General features: G+C 40.5%; 1 protein-coding gene across 1 annotated transcript in view; it reads right to left on the bottom strand.

Moving 5' to 3' along the window:
- The window catches only part of T265_02016 (hypothetical protein), a gene marked incomplete at both ends in the record, with an annotated part of 75,451 nt that overhangs the window by 33,354 nt on the left and 19,399 nt on the right, over positions 1 to 22,698 (bottom strand). The window contains 2 exons of the mRNA XM_009166164.1: positions 6,063 to 6,086; positions 19,440 to 20,091. Of these exons, the coding sequence (XP_009164428.1) occupies positions 6,063 to 6,086; positions 19,440 to 20,063 (648 nt within the window). The remainder of the gene's footprint in view (positions 1 to 6,062; positions 6,087 to 19,439; positions 20,092 to 22,698) is intronic.

Here is a 22,698-nt window from a genome sequence, read left to right as displayed (position 1 = left end):
CTTTCCTTGATAGATACTCTCATTTGCTTATCTTTTTGATTTTTATGGAACCCAGCTGAAGCTCTCGTCCTTGGTCACTGTTGTGATGATAAACATCCCATATTATGATTGTGGACATCTTTACTCAGACACAGTACTTCTGGACTTATGGTATATGCATCAGCTTACTATGTAGATAACGATGCATATTTGTTTTGTAGCTAATTAAGAAGCCGGTGTAACAGGTCATTTTTGTCTTCATCCACAGAATTTAATTTGTTTATTCGGAACCATATCTTATGGACTCACAGCACATTTCCATCCATTTCATATGTATTCAGCTTCGACGTCATAATACAGGGTCTATTGGCAGTCCTGCATGAATAATGAGTGGATGGTGATTTATTTTTTCATCATTCTTACTACACTTAACCGAGACTTCGCAGTATTGCGGGTCTACAGCGCCACGTGACAGTTTGATGACGGACAAACAAATAGTGGCGGGATGTAGTTGATTCGTTCTAATCTGGTGTCCAGGGGTTCACTACCTTTAGAGAAATGATGCGAAACATCCACAGGCTCACTAGCACTTTGGACTATTTGTCAAGATTAATATGTGAAAATATATCCTACCTAAGTGAGAGCTCATCACATTGCTGTTGAGCCACTCACGGCTGAATAGTCAAGTATTCAGCCAGGAGGTTGCGGCTTCGAATCTCTTGCGTTTCGTGCGATGATGATATTTTGCAATAAGAACGAAAGTCGTTTATAGTGTTCCACAAAATTCTAAATGATAATATGACTCCAGGCAAAATAACCCGCGTTGGGAGTCAAAATGTGCACTGAATCGTTTGTCAAAGAAAGTTTTAGGCCTGACTTAACCCACAGGGAAGTGTAAAACTTTGACCAGCATACCAATAGATCTGTTATGGGCATAAAGAACTTAGCAAGAACTGCGCAAACCAAAACACGTTGATTGTTAATAGTATATTATCGTTATGCCCAGAAACTTCGTGCGACAGCCGAATGAGGATCAGACTAATCTCTGTTTCTTTGAAGTGGCTAGAAGGTGCAATTTCGAACCGGTTAACACTAACAAGACAAGTCAGTATGCTGACACGTGACCAAAGATCACCACTGTGCAGCACACTTGCTAGCATGCTGAATACTTTGTCTGCTGTTCAGAATGCCGTGTTGTCATTTTACGACTACCATATGCTTATTTTGATTATGAAGCCAGGGGACATGGCTGAAGTTCACGATTTATTGCATGATGGAGCGGGCTTTCAAAGGCGCTCACTTCATCGTATTGGAGGTTTTCCCTGGTAATATGCTAGGTCGCCATTCAAGATGTACATTACACAATTGTTCTGAGAACATCGCAACCCAATGAAAAAATGTCACTAACAGCTGCGCGTCAAGTTTGACACTGTAGACGGTCTATTCGATACTGTCAAAAAATACCCTCCCATGGCGTGCGAATTCTCCGGTTTTTGAAAAAAATGAAGGTGCAAGACGAATGAAATTGCCACTGGAAATTCCAAGTTGTGGACTGTCGTTGATACCGCCAGATGGCGTGCAGTGTGTCAACAGTGCTGCAACTGAAAGTGAGTATGCTTTTTCAAAAATGCATTTAGCCAAGCTCTCTTACAGATTTTTCTGAACATTCTCGAAGTCGCTGAGTAAATGAATTTCGCCAAATCCGGAAGGGACTACCTTCATATTTGGGGTCATTATTGTGGCTTTGGTCACTCACAAAATGGAATGTTGATCGTCAATCTCTTACGCGCATATGAGTTTCGAAGCCAGCAATAATGTGTCCAGTTTCCATTTGTCTGCAAAAACCGGTAAAATTACCGGAGCAGAATACTGAAACAATGATACTGGCCACTGTGGGCCTCACCGAAGCTAAGATACAATAACCTGAATTTCATTTAAAAGAAAGTTTTGTAGGACATGGCGCCCATGCGGCTGACTAGTCCAGTTATTCTTCCAGTGAGCTCGTTGTTAGTTTCTAAACCAACCACTACGACGTCTCTAATCTATACTGAATGAAACAACTGTCTTACGCACTGTTGAGCTTGTGGCTTTCTTTGTATTTGCCGAGTCTGTTGGTGGCACATCACAAAGATGGATTTCACTCGGTCTTCTCCGCATCTCAGAGTAGGTTCAAAATTCAGCATAAGTATGAAATTAAATTACATGCTAATCACACGCATCAAATACATATTCAAAAAGGAAAATTATTGGTAATGAGTAATGCGCCGGTGCTTCCCACAGAACGACGTGTAACTCGCTATAGTTCGAACTGGAACGTTTTATGATGCTTGCTTGATAATTTATGTAAGATCTGTTGTAAACTATAAGGATATTTTTGAAGTAAAATTTTAAAAAATCATTATTTATGCATTCACAATCGAGGACATTTGTTTTAAATGTAGTATAGATGTGAGCTTGCGTCCTAAATGACAATATGAATAGGCCAAAAAATGAATCAGTATGAAATTACAATGGGTACAACAGTACCAAAGTAATTGACCGTGTGTTAGTGTTTATTGGATGTTTGTTGAAAAAAAACGCGTTTGGTGAACAAATGTCAGGCTGCGTTGCCGAATTTGTGGCCGTAACGTAACCTGTTAATCTCGCTGTGTCCTGTAATTTGGACGCAGAACGCATCCAAAAACATTTAAATCTAGGCACATATATGTCAAAACAATCTCTCTGATTTGGTTCGAATATTGCCTGGTTTCATTAACCCGGAAGTTATCGAGCGCGTGTTTTTGTTTGGCCTTATCAACCGTATTCGGTACGGTATGTACCCTGTACGTCCAAACTAATTGGCATTACCAAAAGGTTTTGATAATAAAATCTTTCCTGCCTTCAACCCTTACAATTCTGCTTTCGATTTCCTTCTGAGCGCACGAGTCACCGTGCTCAAATTAGCTACATCTCGGTGGAGCACAACAGACTTGACTACTACTTGACTGCGCTCTAAATGTTCTAGGTAGCCTGGCAAATGTGGTTTCCCGAGTGAAATTATCTAGCCTAATTTTATTCCAAAAATGTTGTCCTGACAATGCAGAAAATCCAATTAAGGGAGCTTTAAAACATTCAAAAACCAATGTCCAACATTTTATTTAAAAATGTACATAAAAATAAAATTTAATGTGTGGGAACTAACTGAACGCAAGCAACTATTTTGTTGTGCATTTAAACCTCAACCAATGTGTTTTCACCAGATGCTTATTCCATTTCAGGTTTGATTTTCTATTTCGCGCAAATGCTTCACTTAGTTCAAGTGATGCACTTCTGGGTGGAACTTCTACACATTATTGTTTAGTCTCTTGATGCGACAAACAGGTGAAAAATCATTGGTGTTTTAAGTTTACCGGGTAAAGTGCACTTAAAATTGTGTGGGGGGTTAAAAAACAGTTTTTTGTCGGCTGAATCTCACAGCAGATGGGCTTTTTTCACCTTACCGAACTGTTACACTGTTTCGTCGGGTTACTGGTGCAAATGTCAATCATTTACTGTGAGGTATTATCATAAACGCGTTCACTGTAACAATGTGTTCTCGATGTGTCCTGAATGCAGTATATTTCATGATTTGACAAATTTAATCCAGTGGATACGATCAGCTAATGTTAATCTCATTTCGCTGACTCTGGCGAGAGTTGTGACGAAGGTTACGAAACGTCGTCACAAAGTTTTACCGAAAAAATATATGTTTGCTCTGTTTCTCGCCCTGTCGATCTACCGCATAGTTTGCATATGAAATGATAGAAAAATTAGCCACCGATACAAACTGTGATTTTTTGGCGATATTGGCTACTTGGTTATGAAACCCGAATTTCGTTTGCAATATTTCATCAAGGGAAACTTGCCATTCAGACGTTATATTATGACAACACCCTAATCATTTGACGGTAGCCGAAAAAAACAGTGGAACAGTGCAAGCATAACTGGCAAAGAAACAGCAGATATCTTTAAAATACGACAAAAGTACTTGAGAAATAGTTACACAGTGTCATCCGTTTAATGATAACGATAATATCCATACGTCACTGTACTTTTATCTGCAAGGGAAACGGTACAAATGTGCAAAGAAGGTCGCTGGATTGATCCTGATTTACTCGACTGTTACATATTTTGTCAGAAATCGACATCATATCAGCGCCAATCAATAAGTAGTTCAGAGTGGAACTTCAATTTGAGTCATCATTCCAGGAGCCAGTCAGTACTTGACCATATGATGTGGTCTGCAAGATTCTTGGATGAGTGGCGCCATGTCCTGTATGTTGATGAGAGTCAGACATACTGCTGATCAGCCGCTCGTGACCAAGCGTCTGTGTCCAACCACCGGCCCGAAGGTCGCGTCTGTGAGACCCTCTGAGTTTCACGAGATGACACAGTTGTACAGTGTTTCCCAAGCTTTTCAGCATAGGTTGTTTTCACTAAACAAAATTGTCCTGTTAGCTAATTCAAGATGACCACGCAAAAACCAGGGGGCTCTCGGCGAAGATTTGCGCTTTTCCTGTAACTGTTTGACCTTATCTTAGTCCAGAGGTTGATTTGTCAAAACAGTTACTCCACGACTCTCATCCGTATTTTGCAACACAACATAATAGAGTACACAACGTTCCACTGCTTATGTTACCATGCACTGTCTTAGGTATATACCAACCTGCGTCACACATTCAGGTGGACTGTACACTTACCAAAAACTCCTCAGACTATTGGGTCAGCAATCTGAAATTCTTGGACAAGTTACCACCAGATTCACAAGAAGCTCAGTCCCTAACTGGCGGACGTCTGTATGAGTATCCTTCATGCCGGTAGGCCATTTGTATGCACAGTACGGGAAGTTGCTGGTTCAAATCTTCTTGGATTTTTTGTGGGATGTGCAATGCTAGCTATTTTCGGTGAGGATACAACGCCTGTGAATTTTTCCGCATTGTAATCAAACAGCACTGATTTTCTTAGGCTTTGGAGGTGCAAAAGAATCACTTTGTTTTCTTTTGTTTTTGAGCTTTACATGTGGCATAGTAGCACAGTACCATGCGAGGTGCTAAATCGGCTAATGGCACTGACGCACCCTTCATTTTCATGCTTTAAGTGCAAACAAAACCTCTTGTGTGATCTTTTAATTGTTGATAAAATGTAGTTGACAGGCCCCTCACTCACAAATGTCCACATAAAATCAAGAAGACTAATAAATTCTTTGAAAGTCAACCGACCAAGAAGCGAAAATGACTGAAGGCTTGCTTGCCATGCTTATGGTTTGCTTGCTTTACCGTTTCCTTGAATTTACGTTGGTTAGAACATATTTTTTTGTATTTTTGGGGGGATAAATTCCGAACGCATCTGTGAGAATGGGCGTTATTTTTGGCACAATAAAGCTCTACATTTTGGGTTCACTAACTTGGCACCACTTTTAAACTGATCACGGATGCACGTTCTTTCCAGTTTAGCTTACCCTACAATATATCCTGCATTAAGATCTAATGAGACACTTAGACGACTGTCAAAACTGATGCTTTTAAAGAAAAACGAAATGTGTGCAAATGAAACGTTATAGATTCGGTGATCTCCAAAATGTACTAAGTATAATATGAAACGAAACCGTTGCGATACCTTCGGTTCAAAATGTACGGCTACCGAAAGATGTGGAAACTGGTATGCGATCGTTGGACGTATAAGTGCCCGTGGACTAAGTAAATCAAAAATCCGTCATCGATTGGGACGTTTTCATAAAACTACTACGGCTCAGCTGTCATATTTGTTCCAAACACAGAAACGTTGATGTTTACCAAATAAACGGTAGTTGAATGAAATCGTGCCTCGTGTCATATGTTTATCATCAAGCCTCGGATGGTGTAGCCTCCACCAGTTCTGAAAAGATTCAGTATTAAGCAGAAGCCTATTTTCCGCACATATGCAATTAAAATCCTTTGGGTATCGATTTCATCCAAGCTGATTTTTCCGTTTGCCCAAGAGCATGAGATTGATCAAAAAACGCAACTTTGGAGGTTGAAAGGGAAACAACCAGTAATGAGCACAATATCGGATAAACAAAAACTCACCTTTCCAATGATGCTCCCAACTTCCTAAAATAGGGATGGAGACAGGGGAATTGATAATAGCATATACTGAAATGCAGAATGCATTTTCCTAATGTGAGCGAAGGGGCGATGGTCGAAGCGTAAATTAGTTCAGCGCCTATAGCTATGAAAAGGTCCGGGGACAGTTTGGTTTTGTTTGCGTGAATGTCTTGGGGTTTTTCAGTTTCCAAATACGATTAACTACAAAGCATGCTACAGCGATGGTCTACGAAAAGCGACTGGAATTAGGAAACTCACGTTGTGATCACCAAAGTCACCCTATAAGCGCCAATTTTTCCTACACGTCCGCTTTAAGGTTTGGTGGGAAAAGGAGTAAATTATATTTGTCTGCGGGTTGCAGAGCATGGCACAGTGCGCAACTTTTTGTACCCATGGGTTAAACGAGGTTTCAAGTCTATTTTTAAACTGAATGATAGAAATTAGGTGCTAATTTTTGGTCATCCGCCACCGAAAGAATGAATCACTGGTAGCTTTTTTATGACCTAACACTACAACACCAAATACTTGACGTTATGGGTATAGAATCATACATACCTTATGGGGAACTTTTACGCCCCTAAATGCTGTAGAGTAATTGCAAGCCGGTCACAAATGAATTGCAACATTTTCATGAGATCCAACCAAAATGCAGCTGAAGGATCTCGACCAGTCGCTAGCATCATCATTATATTACTTTAAACGGAAATGACCAAGTCTTTCATAACCCTTCTCCAGTGATTTTCAAAACATCATTATACTGGACACCCTGGACATCTGTTACAAGCGTATACTGGAACTAAAGTGGAAGATATATATTTCCGTGCGGAAAAAGTGACCTCTGGAGAGATTAATTCTCTGAGACGCAGAATAGAATACCTTTTCTCTATCCGCGATGCCGTTTGGATCAGCATTTTCAGCTCACGGCCCCTTCTCTTCGTAATCTTTTAGATACATCGCTTTTTTACATGGAAGCGAGGCCAGCTCCATAAGAGGTCCAATCATGTGATCAATCGAGAGCGAATCTATGCTTAGAAGGAGCACAAAACCCCAGTTGAGAGTTTCTTCCTGAAAGGTAGCGACAAATGCTGTGAGGGAATTTGTGGACTAACTTAATTTTGAGTGTCAGGTCAGCTTGGGGTTTACGGGCTCCAGAATGTTGGCACCGTTTTCACATTTATCAGAATTTGTTCACTGTGCTAAACCTTTATTTAGTAAGCATGATTTCGAGAGAAAGCCATACGCAGAACAGCGCTCAATCACTCACATCTGAAGTTGACACCAATATCTTCCGAGTGTGTTCCAGCAACTAAACTTACAACTATTTACCCTGGTTCACTGTCAAATGTCTTGTTCAGGTCTCCCGTCTACCCGCTTGTATTCGGCGCTTAGTCATATCCGTCTAATGTTAATTGTAATGCGTCTAATAACAGTGTACAATGCTGTATTGCGTCATGTTTCGTTATTGTATATTTTATTTGACTGATTGGATTATTGTCTTCATTTCTAATGTATAAGCCAGTGTGTATCTTAGCACGACGGAACTTCGAGAGTTCTAAGCCTACAACAGTTCTAGCCATGACCGGTGTTACCAGACCGACGAGCAACATAATCCCGCTATATGTGCCCTACGAGTGATTTGGCCATCTAGACTACATTTCCCTATATTTTGGAGGGTAAGCGTTCAGTTTGCAGTTAAAATCGGACTGGTTTTCGAGCTGAACTCTTTTTTTCCAGGTCCCTCCGGTGTGCACTCAGTGCAGAGCAATCAGGTGGATGTATACGTGACTCAGCACAAAGGGTCATATTTGCGTGTCGATAAACCGGCATAGTGCGATCTGACACGCTAATTCGAGACAAAACGCCAGCGCAACATTTAGTTCTGCAACCACAGTTGGGATACGGCTTTCCAGAATAAGCATCAGTGAGGAATTTAGAAAAAATAATGGACTAATAACGCGCCCCAAAACCGATTGGCAGTCTTAGAGCGTTTTATATCATGATAGGATCAAAGTGAGATCGTAACGGCTTTACCGCAGCTTGTCCAGCATTTGTGTGCATTCTACGAACAGAAATAACATCAATCACGGAGTTGAATGACCCAAAGCATCAAAACCATTGTTATCTGACCAACGTATTTTTTACAACCACAGATATCTAGCAACAGCGAGCGCTCTTAGGTAGTTTCAGTCGGTTAGGATACGTTCAAACTTATCACCCTGATGATCGTTTGTGTCAAATAAAATTACCTTACCCGGTATATAGATGCGGTGACGGTTTTATAGATTTTATGGGAAATACTCTCCAAATCATCATTTTCTGGGCTGTAGAGCAACGCAAATTAATTACAAAAATTCATCCTGTTTGGCACATATCCATCGACTCTCTCCTGAGAAGCTGCTCTCTGTCATTTTTTCCCCACTCATTTTGAGCGGCATCCATACAGGGAAAAGTCGTTCTCAATTTCACCGACAGCTGCACTACTAATGTCATCAAAATAATGGAGTGGTTTACAACACTTTGGCCGACTACTAACTCAAGATCTTTTCCACCTACTCCGCATTTAATTAGGCTGCTGGAAGACAGACCTTACGAGGACCTGCGCTCTATAAGCGACTGAATGCAGTTTGGAGTTAAATATCTGACAACTTGAAAACGCTGTATTGAAAAATGCATACATAGTTATAAAAAATTCGCAATGTACTCTAGAAAAGCAACAGGAATTTTTGGGTGCAATTTTGCACACTATCCAGTTTCATTTACTAACATGGTTTTTCATTTCGGTGACAATGAATTGATAATATGCTGGGCAGTCAGCAACTCTTTCTGGCGTCACTTACCAACGTCCGCTAATTTATTTTAGTTAAGTTTTTAGCAGGGCTATAAAGTCACGTATGTTTCAGCTGCCATGGTTTCGTTTAGACAGAAAAAATAGAATGAGGAAAAAAATCGTCTGAAGTTATAGGCAGTGACCTGGACTGCTTACTGACATGAAATTGAGTTACGATTTTGACTAGACAGAAAGATAGAAAGTGAGACAATGTTGATATCAATTTCTGCTACTAAACATATTCGGCTGCACGATTTGGGCCCACCCGTCAGTCATTAAATACTGGCTCCGAAGTAGTAAGTCCAGTGAAACCAAACACTGCATTATATTTTATTAGCTGAGGCATTAAAAATTCCGAAATCTCCTTCAAAATTGCCCCCTTTGTATGCATGGATTTGTGAACACCAGTGGTTTTCCACCATGTAACTAGATGACATAATTAACGAAGGTCAGGTGATGAGAATTAACATATTTTTGAAGAATGATCAACCATTGGATGTTTTCGGATGTCATTTATCCACATCTCATGGCTTTGAAAAACATTTTGGTGCAGTTCGATATTTCTGATGTAGATATTTTTGTTCAGAGAGGCCCTCCTGACGTTCTCGATCTGATTGGTGATTTCGCGCTACAGTGACCTCCCGGCTAGATGAGTTCAGGTGCATCATCGACCGGATCAGTTATAAACATAAGTCGGATTTAGGCAATGCAATACTTGTAACTTCTACCTATCACTAACCTGGCAAGCCTCGGTCTATATAAATTTCCAGGATTCAGGGAGAGATCCCAGATAGAGATCTCTGTTCTAAGGATGGGGTATTAACACTCCTAGAAGCCTATTCAGTCCAGGCCTCGAGATACACCACCAAAGGCCCTAATGTAACAGCGGGTACAACTAATGATGCATGCGGGTGTTATGTGGTTTTCTGGTAACTCTGTCCTGCGTCTAATGGAAAGCGCATCCCATGAGGTTTAGTACGAAACTGCTTTGCAACGTTTGTTTAAAATTGCGCCGTGGCCGGTGAATATCCACGAAAGTTCAAGAAGACGCGTGAGGATGTTCAGTTTTCAAAAATGAAATGCATAGGTGATGTTTGCTGCCCTGAGGTTAGCTTGTAACCCTTCGGTTAGTGTTTGCCAATAAACAACTCCCCGTGAAGAGCTTAAATGGCAGGCAAGGATTGCCAAACATATGATAGCACCAATGGACAATGAGAAATTCAGTCATAAACGACAGAAATGAATGTCAGCAGTACCAGTGAAGGGAAGATGACCTTCGCTGCGGAGTTGTTTATTAGAGAATTACCAACTGAACAGTTACAGCCTATTGGACAGGGGAGCAAAACTTTCATATGCATCTTGTTTACGAAACCGAATATGCATCTTCTCCTTGAACGCATCTTCCTGAACTTTCCTGGCCGTAACTCAAATGCAAGCAAGTACCACAAAGCGACCCCACAAACTCCGTAATAGATATCACTTTTCAAGAGGCGCGAAGCGGATTTCCGGGGAGACACTACTCGCATGCCTCATCAGTAGTAGCCACCGTTAGACCATTAGTTAGGACAACCGTGCATGAATTTGTTGCTCATTTATAAGGCTTCCTTGTGCCAAGAAGGCTATGTGGATCGAATACTAGTGGTTTTTACAAAGATTTGAGCTGTTCCATTGAACGACGTATGGGATATAGACAGTAGTGTGGTATATTTAGTTACTTTCCCGCATGATGTGGTAGTTGTATGTGTCATTTCTGGTCCCCAGCTGGTGAGGTTATTTGAGCATTTCAGGATGCTTCTGACTGATCAGATAAAGTATATCGTGGATGAGTATCGGTCGCATGAAAAAATATTTTATGCGGGTCCACTTAGTTTACTAAAGTAAGCGAGCTTCAGAGTGCTCTACCGGATAGCATAAATGTCCGCAAGGGGAATAGTTCCTTCTAGGTACGTTCGTTGGTAGGACAAATAACAGTGAAGGATTAAATATTCATTAATTATGAACCTGTGCAATCAGTCTTCTTCCGAAAACGCTTCCTCACAAAACGATACACAAAGAGCGACCTTCCCGTCTCGTTCTGTTCCACAAGAAACATCTACAAACTATCCAACTGCGCGCCATTCATTACATCAGAGCCTACGTAGTTTTAACGAGCTATCAGCTGGTAACGTACCTGAGCAAATGACATTCTCGTTATAACCAATTTATCAAATAAGGGATTTTGCCGGTCACCGGTTAGTTTCAGAAACCACGACCTTCCTTCTGTCTTTCTTGGCTTACGTACAATACATGTCTCCAAAGCCTTCGAAGACTAGAACACTGTCATTACATGTCCCCTAATTTTGAAGGATTGATTAATCAGAGGCCGGGTTCATGAATAAATAATTCAGAGTGTTTTATAATGAACAGGCCAACCAGCATTCACAGTGATATGTCAGCTGATAGAAGTTCCCTGAATCATGCTGAATTTCATCTTGGAGTTATTTGTCCTTGAAAGCATCATTCAGATAAAGGGTAGCCTTTGTTTAGCAAGAAAGTATGTTTGCAAGAATGGTGCAGCGCGGCAAAATGAGAGAATTTTGGAAAAAAATCAAGTTTTTCGTTTAGTCGGCGTCTTAAATAAAACCTACTCGACCGTGCCCGCGGTGCATTTGATAAATTTTAAACCAAAACTGCTCGCAGGTGACGGAGTCTTTAGTTCACGTCTACATCGTTCTGGTGGTCGCTTGAAGATACAGTCTTTTGTGTCAAGAAAGTATTGATTTATTTTCATTATTCATTGTTACGAAAGGTTGAAAAGTTCCCCTTCACCATGATAGTGATAATCGTGGCTACGACTCTTAGGTCCCGGTGATTAAAATCTGTAGACTATCTCAAAATATTCAAAGATGTTTTGATTGATCTTCTCGGGGGTCGGGGGCCTAAAACGGCCCATTCGGCTGATAATTAGAATAACAAAAAATGGATTTCCAGCGCCTTCATCAGTTGGTGACGAGCTTTTTCGCACAGACGTGTAAAGTTGACATGGAATGCCATTCTATGTCTTTCTTACAACGTTGTCGTCCCAACAAGTGAGTTTTAATTATATTTTCGAGAGAGAATACTACTATTTTTAGTAATCAGTTACATACCACATGCTGAGTTTCTCTAGCGTCTTAGGAGAATGGGAGATGTTGTCATCATATGGGGTGATGGATTATTTTCTCCAAGTTTTTGATATTTAATTGCTAACCTTAAATTACCCGTTCCCAATATATAGTGGGTCACATACATTTGTATTTTACTATGGCTGGTTGGTTAGGCAGGTCTCGTTAATCTATCTCCTAAATGCAACTTAGAAGCCAACCTGACAACCAAAATGCTTCCAGCGTACCCGTAAATGCAAGCTAAGCTCAAACCATTTGACTGCGCACAGATTTCCATAAAATGCTTTTACGGGAATAACTACCGACGTCTCGACGACTATCCCATTGGCACGATGGTAGCCATTTTCGAGTGTGGTCAACGCGCATCGATATTTATCCCGGCCAACAACATTTAGGTAACCGACTGTATAGTTCACGTGAACCCCTTCCTGGACATTCAGTAGATGCATTATCAGCAGCGCACACAAACCCTTTTGGATTTAAAAATGTTTGTTTACGTTTATTTTGAGAGATCAAAAATGCAAATTGTTAAAAGTGCATAGGCAATCGATTCATTTGTCAGATGTGTATGCCGAAGCTGACAGATTGAGTTGCCGATAAAAAGAACTGTGCGTATCGGCAGTGCAAAGTGAATCAGAGTGGCTGACAGTGATTCAAATTCAGATATACATTTGGTTCACTCACAGATTTTGAACTTTGCGTAAGCCAGTATTCAGAATAGCACGCAGGATTTTCTACAAAAATTGCAGTAAAATGAGAAAAGAGCCCTCTCCGCCGTGCTGGATTTATGGTCGTTGATACCGCCAGGTTTAGACTTCTAAGCAAAGTCCAGCGGTCCCAGTTTTTAGAACTCCTAGTTCACAATGATTGATCTTACAAACGTTGGGTTTGCAGAACCCAAAACAACAAGATTAATCGTGGTTACATTTGGAGTCGAAGGTAAACAGCAGTACTCAAACTTTTTGAAATTTTATTGGGTTATTCAATCAATCACATTCCTTCGGGATGATTTAGGTCCTTCGTTTGCTAGAAATATTTTATCGAAATCAAGCTCAGCACAATTCCGCACAATAAAAAGAAGGCAATGAAAAAACGCAGTGAGTGCTAACGGACTTCGTGCTGATGTTGTATCAACGTACGTAATAAAGACAGGTGGCTGAGCCAATCAGCAAAAACTACTCTAAGTTGTGGAATGTTGGGAGGGTAATGTGCCATCATCAACGTCAGCAGGTTGATGCCTTTGGAAATCAAGAAACATAAAGCAGATACAAGACACCTGATTCATTATATCTGATTATAAACTTTGTAGTGATGATAAAATGACAATCGCTGCGTAGAACCACAATGAAATCACAAAAATGCTCAGCATTTGCCCGAAAAATCCGGAAGATAAAATGGACACATTTCAGTGAAAATTGGTTCCAAAAGACAAAATTCTCTCACAACCATCAATTTTAAACTGTCACACGGAAGTTTTCATTCTGGACACGTATATTCTGCGTAAAGCCGGAAACGCATATCATGCTGAATAAAAGAACGAAGCTGCTCTTCAAATTGTTCTTAAATTGACGTTTAACTGTTGCTCGTAAGGTCCGGCCTGATTTTTCGAATAGAACATAACATTAAGAAAACTGTGGGTTATACGAATATTTACAAGCTGAGTACAGCCTGCCATGAGGAGATTATAACCATTGAGCTGAAGATGCATCTATAAGATGTATCCAGTTAACCTGCTTTTGAGATAAACTGGAGCACTTCAGAGCACTTTGGTCTTGCGTTCAACATATATAACACCGCGCAGATTGGAAGGAACATTTATTGGCGGATCATCGTCATGAGATAGTTCAGTAGAAATCCACGAGTCCAACGCATGTATGATGATAGGAACGACGTGTCTTCTGAGAATACACGGCATAACGACGAATACCAATGCCACTCAGTACAGGTAAGTATTCTCTCCCAATTTATTTGACTGTCACCGCCAGACAGTTTGCAGTTGAGACATTTAAATGATTGAGTAATGAAGCGTCAACTGCTTTGTTTCTTGGGGAACATAAATTAATTCCCGTTTGGCATGATTTGTTCGTAAAAAAGCTAATATAGCCAGTTCAGTGAAGGTTTTCTCAACGATAGGAAGATAAAAAATTGTAAATTTAACTTTGTCACTTCCCAATATTTGTTCAGAATTTTCCATTATCTTACTATTCCCTCCCTTTCCATACAAGTCTGTCCCCGAAATGCAGCCAGAACGCACGGCAAAACATTCGCTTTCCGTTTACGTGCTTATCGTGAGTACCGAACTCTGATGGGTACATGTAGATGGGAATGCGTGCAGGAAAAATATGATTGAAGTAAAAATCTTTAGTCAGATGCACTATAGGCAAGAAGTAGTAATCGTGAGCCTTCGGATATCCGGCAGATAACCAAGAATAGTAGTACTGACACACATACCCTGTCAAAACTGACAAGAACATTTTATCAACATCTCACACATCCTTCGCGTGTCCCGTTTTCCGCCCTAATATCAGGGCAGAATTTTCGATCATACACAGGTAACTTGCAGAATCGTTAATTGTGAATAGTGATACTAAAGTGCGTACGAAAGTCGCAGGTTTACTTTGGCGTAACTGTTAGTCATGAACTTGTGTCAGATTATTAGAAAGCAACATTTTTGGTTTATAGTCATTTAAATTAAGAAATAAGCAAGCGTTTACCAAGTTTATCAATAGCGGAACAGAAAGCGGGTGTTTTTGGACGTCCTTTGGTAGGTCAATTTATGGGGAAATGCTGGAAGATATTTTAGAGCCGTTTCATTCTTTTTGAAGAAGGTCAACGGTGTGCATCCCCTGAATTTTCAGGATTTACGAGCACATCCGTAGTCCTCAGATGTTTGACCACAAGTCACTCATTGTCTGTGCGATTTCCGCACATCACTGGCTGCCTAAGTGCCGACTGCTCAGAAAGAACATCGATACATCTTGAAAGACTTCATATTTTCTGAGCAACCCGCTCGGCGGAATGGTGGTATTCTCTCACCTTGTGAGTGCTATTTAAATGCCCTGCTCGTTTCTAAGTACTAGGATGATTAGTCACTAAGCAGGAGATTACGCTGTCAGATCTATCTAGGCATTCATGACGTTTTCACTGTTCGAAAGGTATATTAAGGGTGATGCAACTGAACAATGCTGCACCAATTTAAAAAACGGACTTATTTAACTTTGAGGATGGACTTTCAGTTAGAAATTTCATACCTCTCAGAATCGTTGGACAATGGCCACATTTACGGCTTCGCGTAACTCATGAAGAACCAGTTTGATTTGCAAGCATGGCCATATGCTCCTTATCGTGTGCTGGGGAATTCATTAATTGAAGTTGTATTAGTATGACACAAGGCTTGTATTCTTGTGTACACCCTGTTTTGTATACTGTAGGAGTTATGCTGACTTCCAGTTTGATGAACCTCGACATAGCCTCTCTTCTAATGATCGAAAGCCTCACGTGACAAGCCCTATTTGCTGCACATGTATTAAACTGGTACCCCCAAAGCGACACGGTATTCTAAATTTTGACTATCTAGGGTTTTGTCACAAAATGTTTACATTGTGCCAGTTTTGCAACCATCAGGCGATAGTTAAAAAATGCCAGCAAGCTAGGCACATCGCATGACGTTTTAGACTCCTGACGGGCTAATTAGTCAATGTAACTAACCCGTGCTTATAGAATAGCGTTTGCCTGCAAGAATATTAGTGTAGATTCCATTTACTGTAGGTTATGTCTTTCAAATATCATAAACTTTATGAGTTAACAAATGACAAGTGTCACTTTTGAAATATATGTGACAGTTCAAACTACCGATGTTCAAACGGCAGAAACAACATTTACAATCATTCCAGGCTAATTTGGAACAAACTACAGGAACAGGTTATCACAAATGTGGTAGAGTCTGCAGTAGTACACTATCTAGCTCTTCTATCTATCTATCTATCTATCTATCTATCTATCTATCTATCTATCTATCTATCTATCTATCTATCTATCTATCTATCTATCTATCTATCTATCTATCTATCTATCTATCTATCTATCTATCTATCTATCTATCTATCTATCTATCTATCTATCTATCTATCTATCTATCTATCTATCTATCTATCTATCTATCTATCTATCTATCTATCTATCTATCTATCTATCTATCTATCTATCTATCTATCTATCTATCTATCTATCTATCTATCTATCTATCTATCTATCTATCTATCTATCTATCTATCTATCTATCTATCTATCTATCTATCTATCTATCTATCTATCTATCTATCTATCTATCTATCTATCTATCTATCTATCTATCTATCTATCTATCTATCTATCTATCTATCTATCTATCTATCTATCTATCTATCTATCTATCTATCTATCTATCTATCTATCTATCTATCTATCTATCTATCTATCTATCTATCTATCTATCTATCTATCTATCTATCTATCTATCTATCTATCTATCTATCTATCTATCTATCTATCTATCTATCTATCTATCTATCTATCTATCTATCTATCTATCTATCTATCTATCTATCTATCTTCGTCTTTCTGGATTTCTATCCATCTGTCTGTCTGTCTGCCTGTCCCTTGACCAACGCATTACCATTGTCAAGGTTGAATGTAAGTGACCTCAAAGAGTAATCTAGTTTGAACTTTGTTTCTCAACACACAGTGTGCTGATAGTAGACGTAATATCAGGCGGTCTGCGGTTAGACTTATCCCTTGGGACTAATGTAAATGCACCAAAGTATTTCCTCTAATAGATAAGTATTTTCATGTCAATAAAAGCAGCTCTGCCGTCTTCCTTAGAAGAAAAACGGATTGGAAGAAGTCCACTTGGCTGGATATTTGTTGATGGATGGTTCGAAGTATTCAGACTTCTCGAATTCATCAGAATCCACGATCAGCAGCCTGAAACCCATGCACTATTATTAACATTGACGCTCGCTTCATCATACCGCGTCAGTGATGACTATGTGGAAGGCTGGCTATTTGAACACTTGAGGAGGGATATTGGCAAATAATATCAGTACTCTCCAAGGCAAATCACTGCAACTGTTATACACAACTGTACGTTGGTCACCATCCGTTTATTATGAACCCCACGTTTTATTATAAGCGTGAACATTCTACTACCTGGTTTTCCCACAATCATGATGACTAAACTGTGAAAAAAAGGTCAAAATATAGTCGTGAGGGAAGTATATTTGCAGCAGGCGGCTAGGCAGCCAACAAACACGAAGCAAATTGATCGGTCAAATGAAGATCGAGTAGAAATCCAAACCTCTATGAATCGGCTCGACAGAATTCGAGTCGGATTCCACAAAGGTCCTTGCGTCTAAGCGGGACATGAAAGACAAAGTAATCCAGCCAGACCAGTTGCTTCACAACTGATTAGGAGGCGTAACGGCTGAAACAAGCTCATTTGATAGAAGGCGTTGAGTTATTTCCTCTTTTTCCTTTTTCTTACAAAACCTAGGTCAAGAACAGCACTGGAAAGTATGGTCATTCCAGAACGGGACGTTCTGAATTTTCGGTCAATGTCCAGCGGTCTATTCTAATATGCGTAACAAATTGTAGAAATATTTACGTGAATTGAGATAATAAAATTAACGAATAGTACGCGAACATCTCTCCAGTGTTACGTGAGCAGCTTTATCGCGCCTGCTAATGAAGTCGGAGATAATTTGAACTGTTGTGTGACACCAGTCACCTCGTACATTCTTGCCTCGCCTTGTTTTAGGATGAAGCAGAAGGCCTCATCACAGTCCGGCAGAATCCATGAAAAGATAACGAAGCACCAATAAATTGTCAGATGTATGCTATTGTTTTTGGTCCTTAAACATATACCATGTCTGAGTGTGCCAATCGGCGGAGCGTCAGTACGTTCACCATATTTCCGGATTGATGAAAGTTAAAATCACACGCAAGCTTTCAGACCCTCACGACAGTCGCCACGCCCAAGCAAGGAAACCTCCAATGGATAGCATTCGTATCATGCAACAAATGTTTGCATACAACCACAGGCCAACACTTTGTGTCGTATTAGAGGATAAAACAGCCTGTGACTGGGTTAACTGCGCTGACCGCACCAATCCACATCTTTCAGGATATTTCAGACATTCTCATGAGGCTTCTTCATCTTTACCTCTTAACTCTTCCTTCAAACCTCGTAATTGAAGATGTCGTCACAGAAACGCTGTCTGTCTCTGCTAACCCTAGTTTGGAAGCTCCTCCAAAGGTAGATCTTAAGGGACTGAAACATGCGGACAATAACTCGCTATCAGGTTTAACTTCATTATAACAAGCGGTTACACTAGGCAATTTGTCAAATGATAGTTTGTAGTTTTGTCGTATCACGTCAGATAACAGTGAATGAGAGATATGACGGGAATTTCTTCAACTGTGCGGTTGATGTGACACCACAATGTCAGCAAAACCGAGTGTCCAACGTGGCCGTGAAAGCTGATCACTGGGGGTTAGGGATGAAATAAAAACACGTGACTCAAACCGCGGTGTGGCCAAAGAATTATGCACAACTCATGGGGATATTGGGTTTGAAAGTACGACGAGGGGTTTTTGCAACAAATCAATCGTGTGTCCAACCGGTAGGTAGACTTGTCTGCAGTGACAACGAATGGTTCATCATGCGCTGTGTATACCAGGTGATTTAACCTCTTGTCTTAACCCGTTTGTTGTAACACTTTCGATCAGGGATGGACAACGCCTGCCCCGAAAACGCAGCGCGGAGCACATTACAAAAGACCTCAGTCACAGCAGTTCATGCTATCTGCTATGTCAATCCCGGTTATCTACCAGCCTTCCTTTGCTGTTTTTCATCTGCGAAATCCCAGTTGGACTGCGTGGCTTCCTGCACCACCACACGTGCGTTCAGAGATCACGCTTATTAAGCTGCACCTAAGTAACTTTAATTGGCCTTATTTCAGCTACTCTGTTAAACTCTCTCTACTCTGTTCATTTGTCTATTTATCCATTTGTGTGCCCACCTGTCTAGCTGGCTATTTCTCTACCTATTTGTCCATCTACGTAACTCCTCACGACCACGAACCCACCACTGCGCTCCCAAACAAGACACCGGTGATGTCACTTCAATCGGTGATGAAAGGATTTCATTCAAATTGCCCAGCTCAGCGAAAAACCAATGACCATCAACGAAGTCATTATCTACATATCTTTCCTGTGGCCAACCAGAACATGAGTACCGGGGATTTCTAACAATTGGGTCGAGGTTTAGGCATTTGTGTTGACTGCGAATTCACTGACACTTTAAGTTCGGTGGATTATAGTTCAAAGCATGACAAACAAACTTTCACTCACTTTTCCAGACATCAATAATCTCACAATTAGCACAAGGGTTTGAGGATTCGGGTGAACTGGCAAATCGGAAATCGGAGTAGACTGCTTTATACTTCCATTTTCATCATTCGTCGTAGTGCCACAGTAATCGACAGTGTTGTACTCAAGTGCAGACTTGGTTGTAGACAACCCATTCAGCCGGAGAACGATATCCGAGCTAGGCGTGGTCCCATTCGGCTGATTTGGCGTGGGCAGCAAACATCCAGGGGAAATTGTGGCGGAAAATTGCGGTGGTGTGCCCGGATGAGGTGAACCTCGAAAAGTCTGATAAGACGTATTTACCAACGCATGAACTTGCGGTTGTGTAAAACGATAAGTAGTATCAGTAGTGGGAGAGAAATACCCAGGCTGCATTGGATTTGAATGAAGAAACGTGGCGGGTGCCTGTGTTGCACTGGCCAGTAATAACTTCCCATTTGCATCGGTGCTGCTGACAAAACCAAACGGGTTTGTGTGAGACACACTAACAGTCTGATACGTTGAGAACGGGGGCACACCACTAAGGGAACCGAGCTGGATGTCTGTTGCTTGGAGTGGCTGTTGTTGTGATGGGATGTAAGCCGGAACAACGCTGGTTAGTGCCATGTTTCACAATGTAGCATATGCGGCCCCACTAGCCAAATGTGACGAGGGATGAAACATACAAAAACGCGTCGATTAGCATGGGAATAAAATAACTGATCAAAACACATTCCATGCTACTCACTAAGCATCAAACAATGAACTTGCAAAAGTGGGAGCGATACTTTAAATTTAGGTAAATTTCTGTAACATTTTGCTATTTTCCAAGAACAGCGATAAAAATGAAATAAAAATGGAATAAAAATCTACCATATTATTTAGCGAACCTGATTTCCTATCGCTCAATAGAGTTGTGGCCATCTCACACTAGGTTTGCAGTAGAGAGCAACTTCTATGTATAAATCACCGTCTGGCGACGTAATTAGATGACACTAGATGCAAGAGATGATGGCACTGGGATGTGGGAAAATTTAATTTTATTATTTGGTACATTCGACGAAAAAATATTCTGGACTGGATGACGTCACTGAATTCATGCTGATTAAAGGTATCCCGATCCACTCTAGTTCAAAGAGATAGCTGACATTTGATAAGAAATGTTTCCTCTCCGTTAACAAACCCGGAGGTATTTGTTACAAACAACCTGGTTTCCATCCACACGTAACGGAAGGAACGCTACTGCCTTAACAATTCGGAAAAAATGGGTGCAGGACAGTGTCAACCAAGTAACACAATAAAACTTTTGCTACTATGCTGCACACCCGAAAAAACCTCTTCAAATGACTGCACGTTACTGAATACCGCGTGAAGTAGGGTACATTTTTGAGGCACTTCCAAGATGAACTTCTCCTCACTTCAACGTCTATCTTAATGAATTATTTACAAGAGTTTCCATGTTGTCAACTATGTGGTCAATGATCAATCAATTTTGCCAAAGGGCCGCTTCATCAAACTTACATATTATTATCCAGAGTGTGTTTAAGACAAATCCGACTCGGACGAAAAAACGACTTTCAAAAAAGCTCTAGCTGTTCAATATTGTAACGTTGCCGAAAGTGAATATTTTAGGAGTTTTCTGCGGTGAAATATTTTGCTACATATTTGACGACTATGTGGCCGGTTATGGCGATCCGATGTTTTACGGCAAGAACAGGTTTGCCCCAAGGTTTCAATATCTACAATTTTCACCAATATTTCCGATTGGAATAATTCAGCCATAACACTTGTCCGCTCCGAAGTGGCGTGTAATGTAAAACCCGATTCGAGCCGAGGTTCTACTGAAAGACCAAGAGCTAACATTAGAGTTTTAAGCGTATAAAAGCCATAGCTTTTAAGGACCTTTCAGTGTCAAAAGCAGGAGGCAATTTTATGAAAAATACAGTGCGAAAACGCGCGCATAAGTGACAAAAATTTATTGTTGTCAGCCACTATGACGCATAATGCTAAATGAACGCCGCCAACTTCTTGCGTTAAAGTCAACTAAAAAGAAATCTTCGCGGTATGCGTTCGGATATATATTTGTAACCCATGCTTCATTTGGAAGTTTTATTTAGCGGAACAGCATTTGGGGACACAAGATTTAAGTGCGCTCATATAGATTTCATGGTGTCTGACGTTTGCTTTTTTACATCCGCATGTGATGATCAAGTGATGCAACTGAGGCTGCGCGCAACTAAATTTTCTGTTCCGTAATTTCACTGTCATAAAATGAGATTTATGCCGGAGGAAAAATTTTACTGCGCATCGTAAATTGTGTAGGTAGTTTAATTTAGTTTAAAGGAAAAATCTGTCAACCTGAGGAAGAGAAACGAGAAAAACTAGAAGGTACGCACTCCACAAACATGGAAGCATTAGAAACCTCGCTATGCCGCGGACAGTAAGATGTTTTGACTAGACGCAGGTTATCAGGAAGACGCATAAGAAATAACAGTTGAAATGGGTGTATCGATAACCTTTTGTTGCTATTAGGGAAGACAATGCTATATGGTACTTTTATACTGTGGCTGGATAAGAGCCGCCGACCGTTTAAGACGTTCAGTTTCTAATGTCACCTTCATAAATATTATCTGCATAAACGTCCTAGTTCAGCGCCTAGAGGATTTTATCCCATATTGAAATCGGTAGTCGTCTGCAAACAATTTATTTCCTCAAAAACTGCTGCAATAGACGAATGGAACGCGGCTTTTTGCAACTTATCATCATTGTCTTTGAGTAGCAAGGCATCATATCGGTTGGAGCACTTTTCTCTAATGAATAAAGTTTGATTCTCTATCTACTCAACTATGCCTATGCAAATCCAGTCACCCAAGGCTGCGCTCCATTTTTCAAAGATGCGCATCTGTCTCAGGTGCAACAGGGTAAAGTTCCGTAGTGAGGACAACAGGAAAATTTCAGTTTCATTTCATCAAAGTTCATGTGAATTAAGTTGAATCACGTTTGTACTTGGTTGTTTGTTGTGCGTAAAACGCGGGTCCGTAAAAAACTAACTCCAATCAGCGCGATTTAGTTCATCAAACTGTTGAGAAGAATGTGAAAGCGGCTCGTTTGTGACGGCAATCACATTGAAGGAGCACAACCATTCATATCGTTTCTCCCTCGGAAAGGGATCTGACAGCCGCAACGGCGATGAAACACTTTCAACTACGATGGACGGAAAACTTGAGAGACACTATTTTGCTGGTTATAATGGGCGATCGAG

The sequence above is a fragment of the Opisthorchis viverrini genome, assembly GCF_000715545.1.
Source record: "Opisthorchis viverrini unplaced genomic scaffold opera_v5_23, whole genome shotgun sequence".
NCBI lineage: Eukaryota > Metazoa > Platyhelminthes > Trematoda > Opisthorchiida > Opisthorchiidae > Opisthorchis > Opisthorchis viverrini.
The sequence above is the reverse complement of the archived record's forward strand: the minus strand, read 5'-3'. Positions and strand labels throughout refer to the sequence as shown.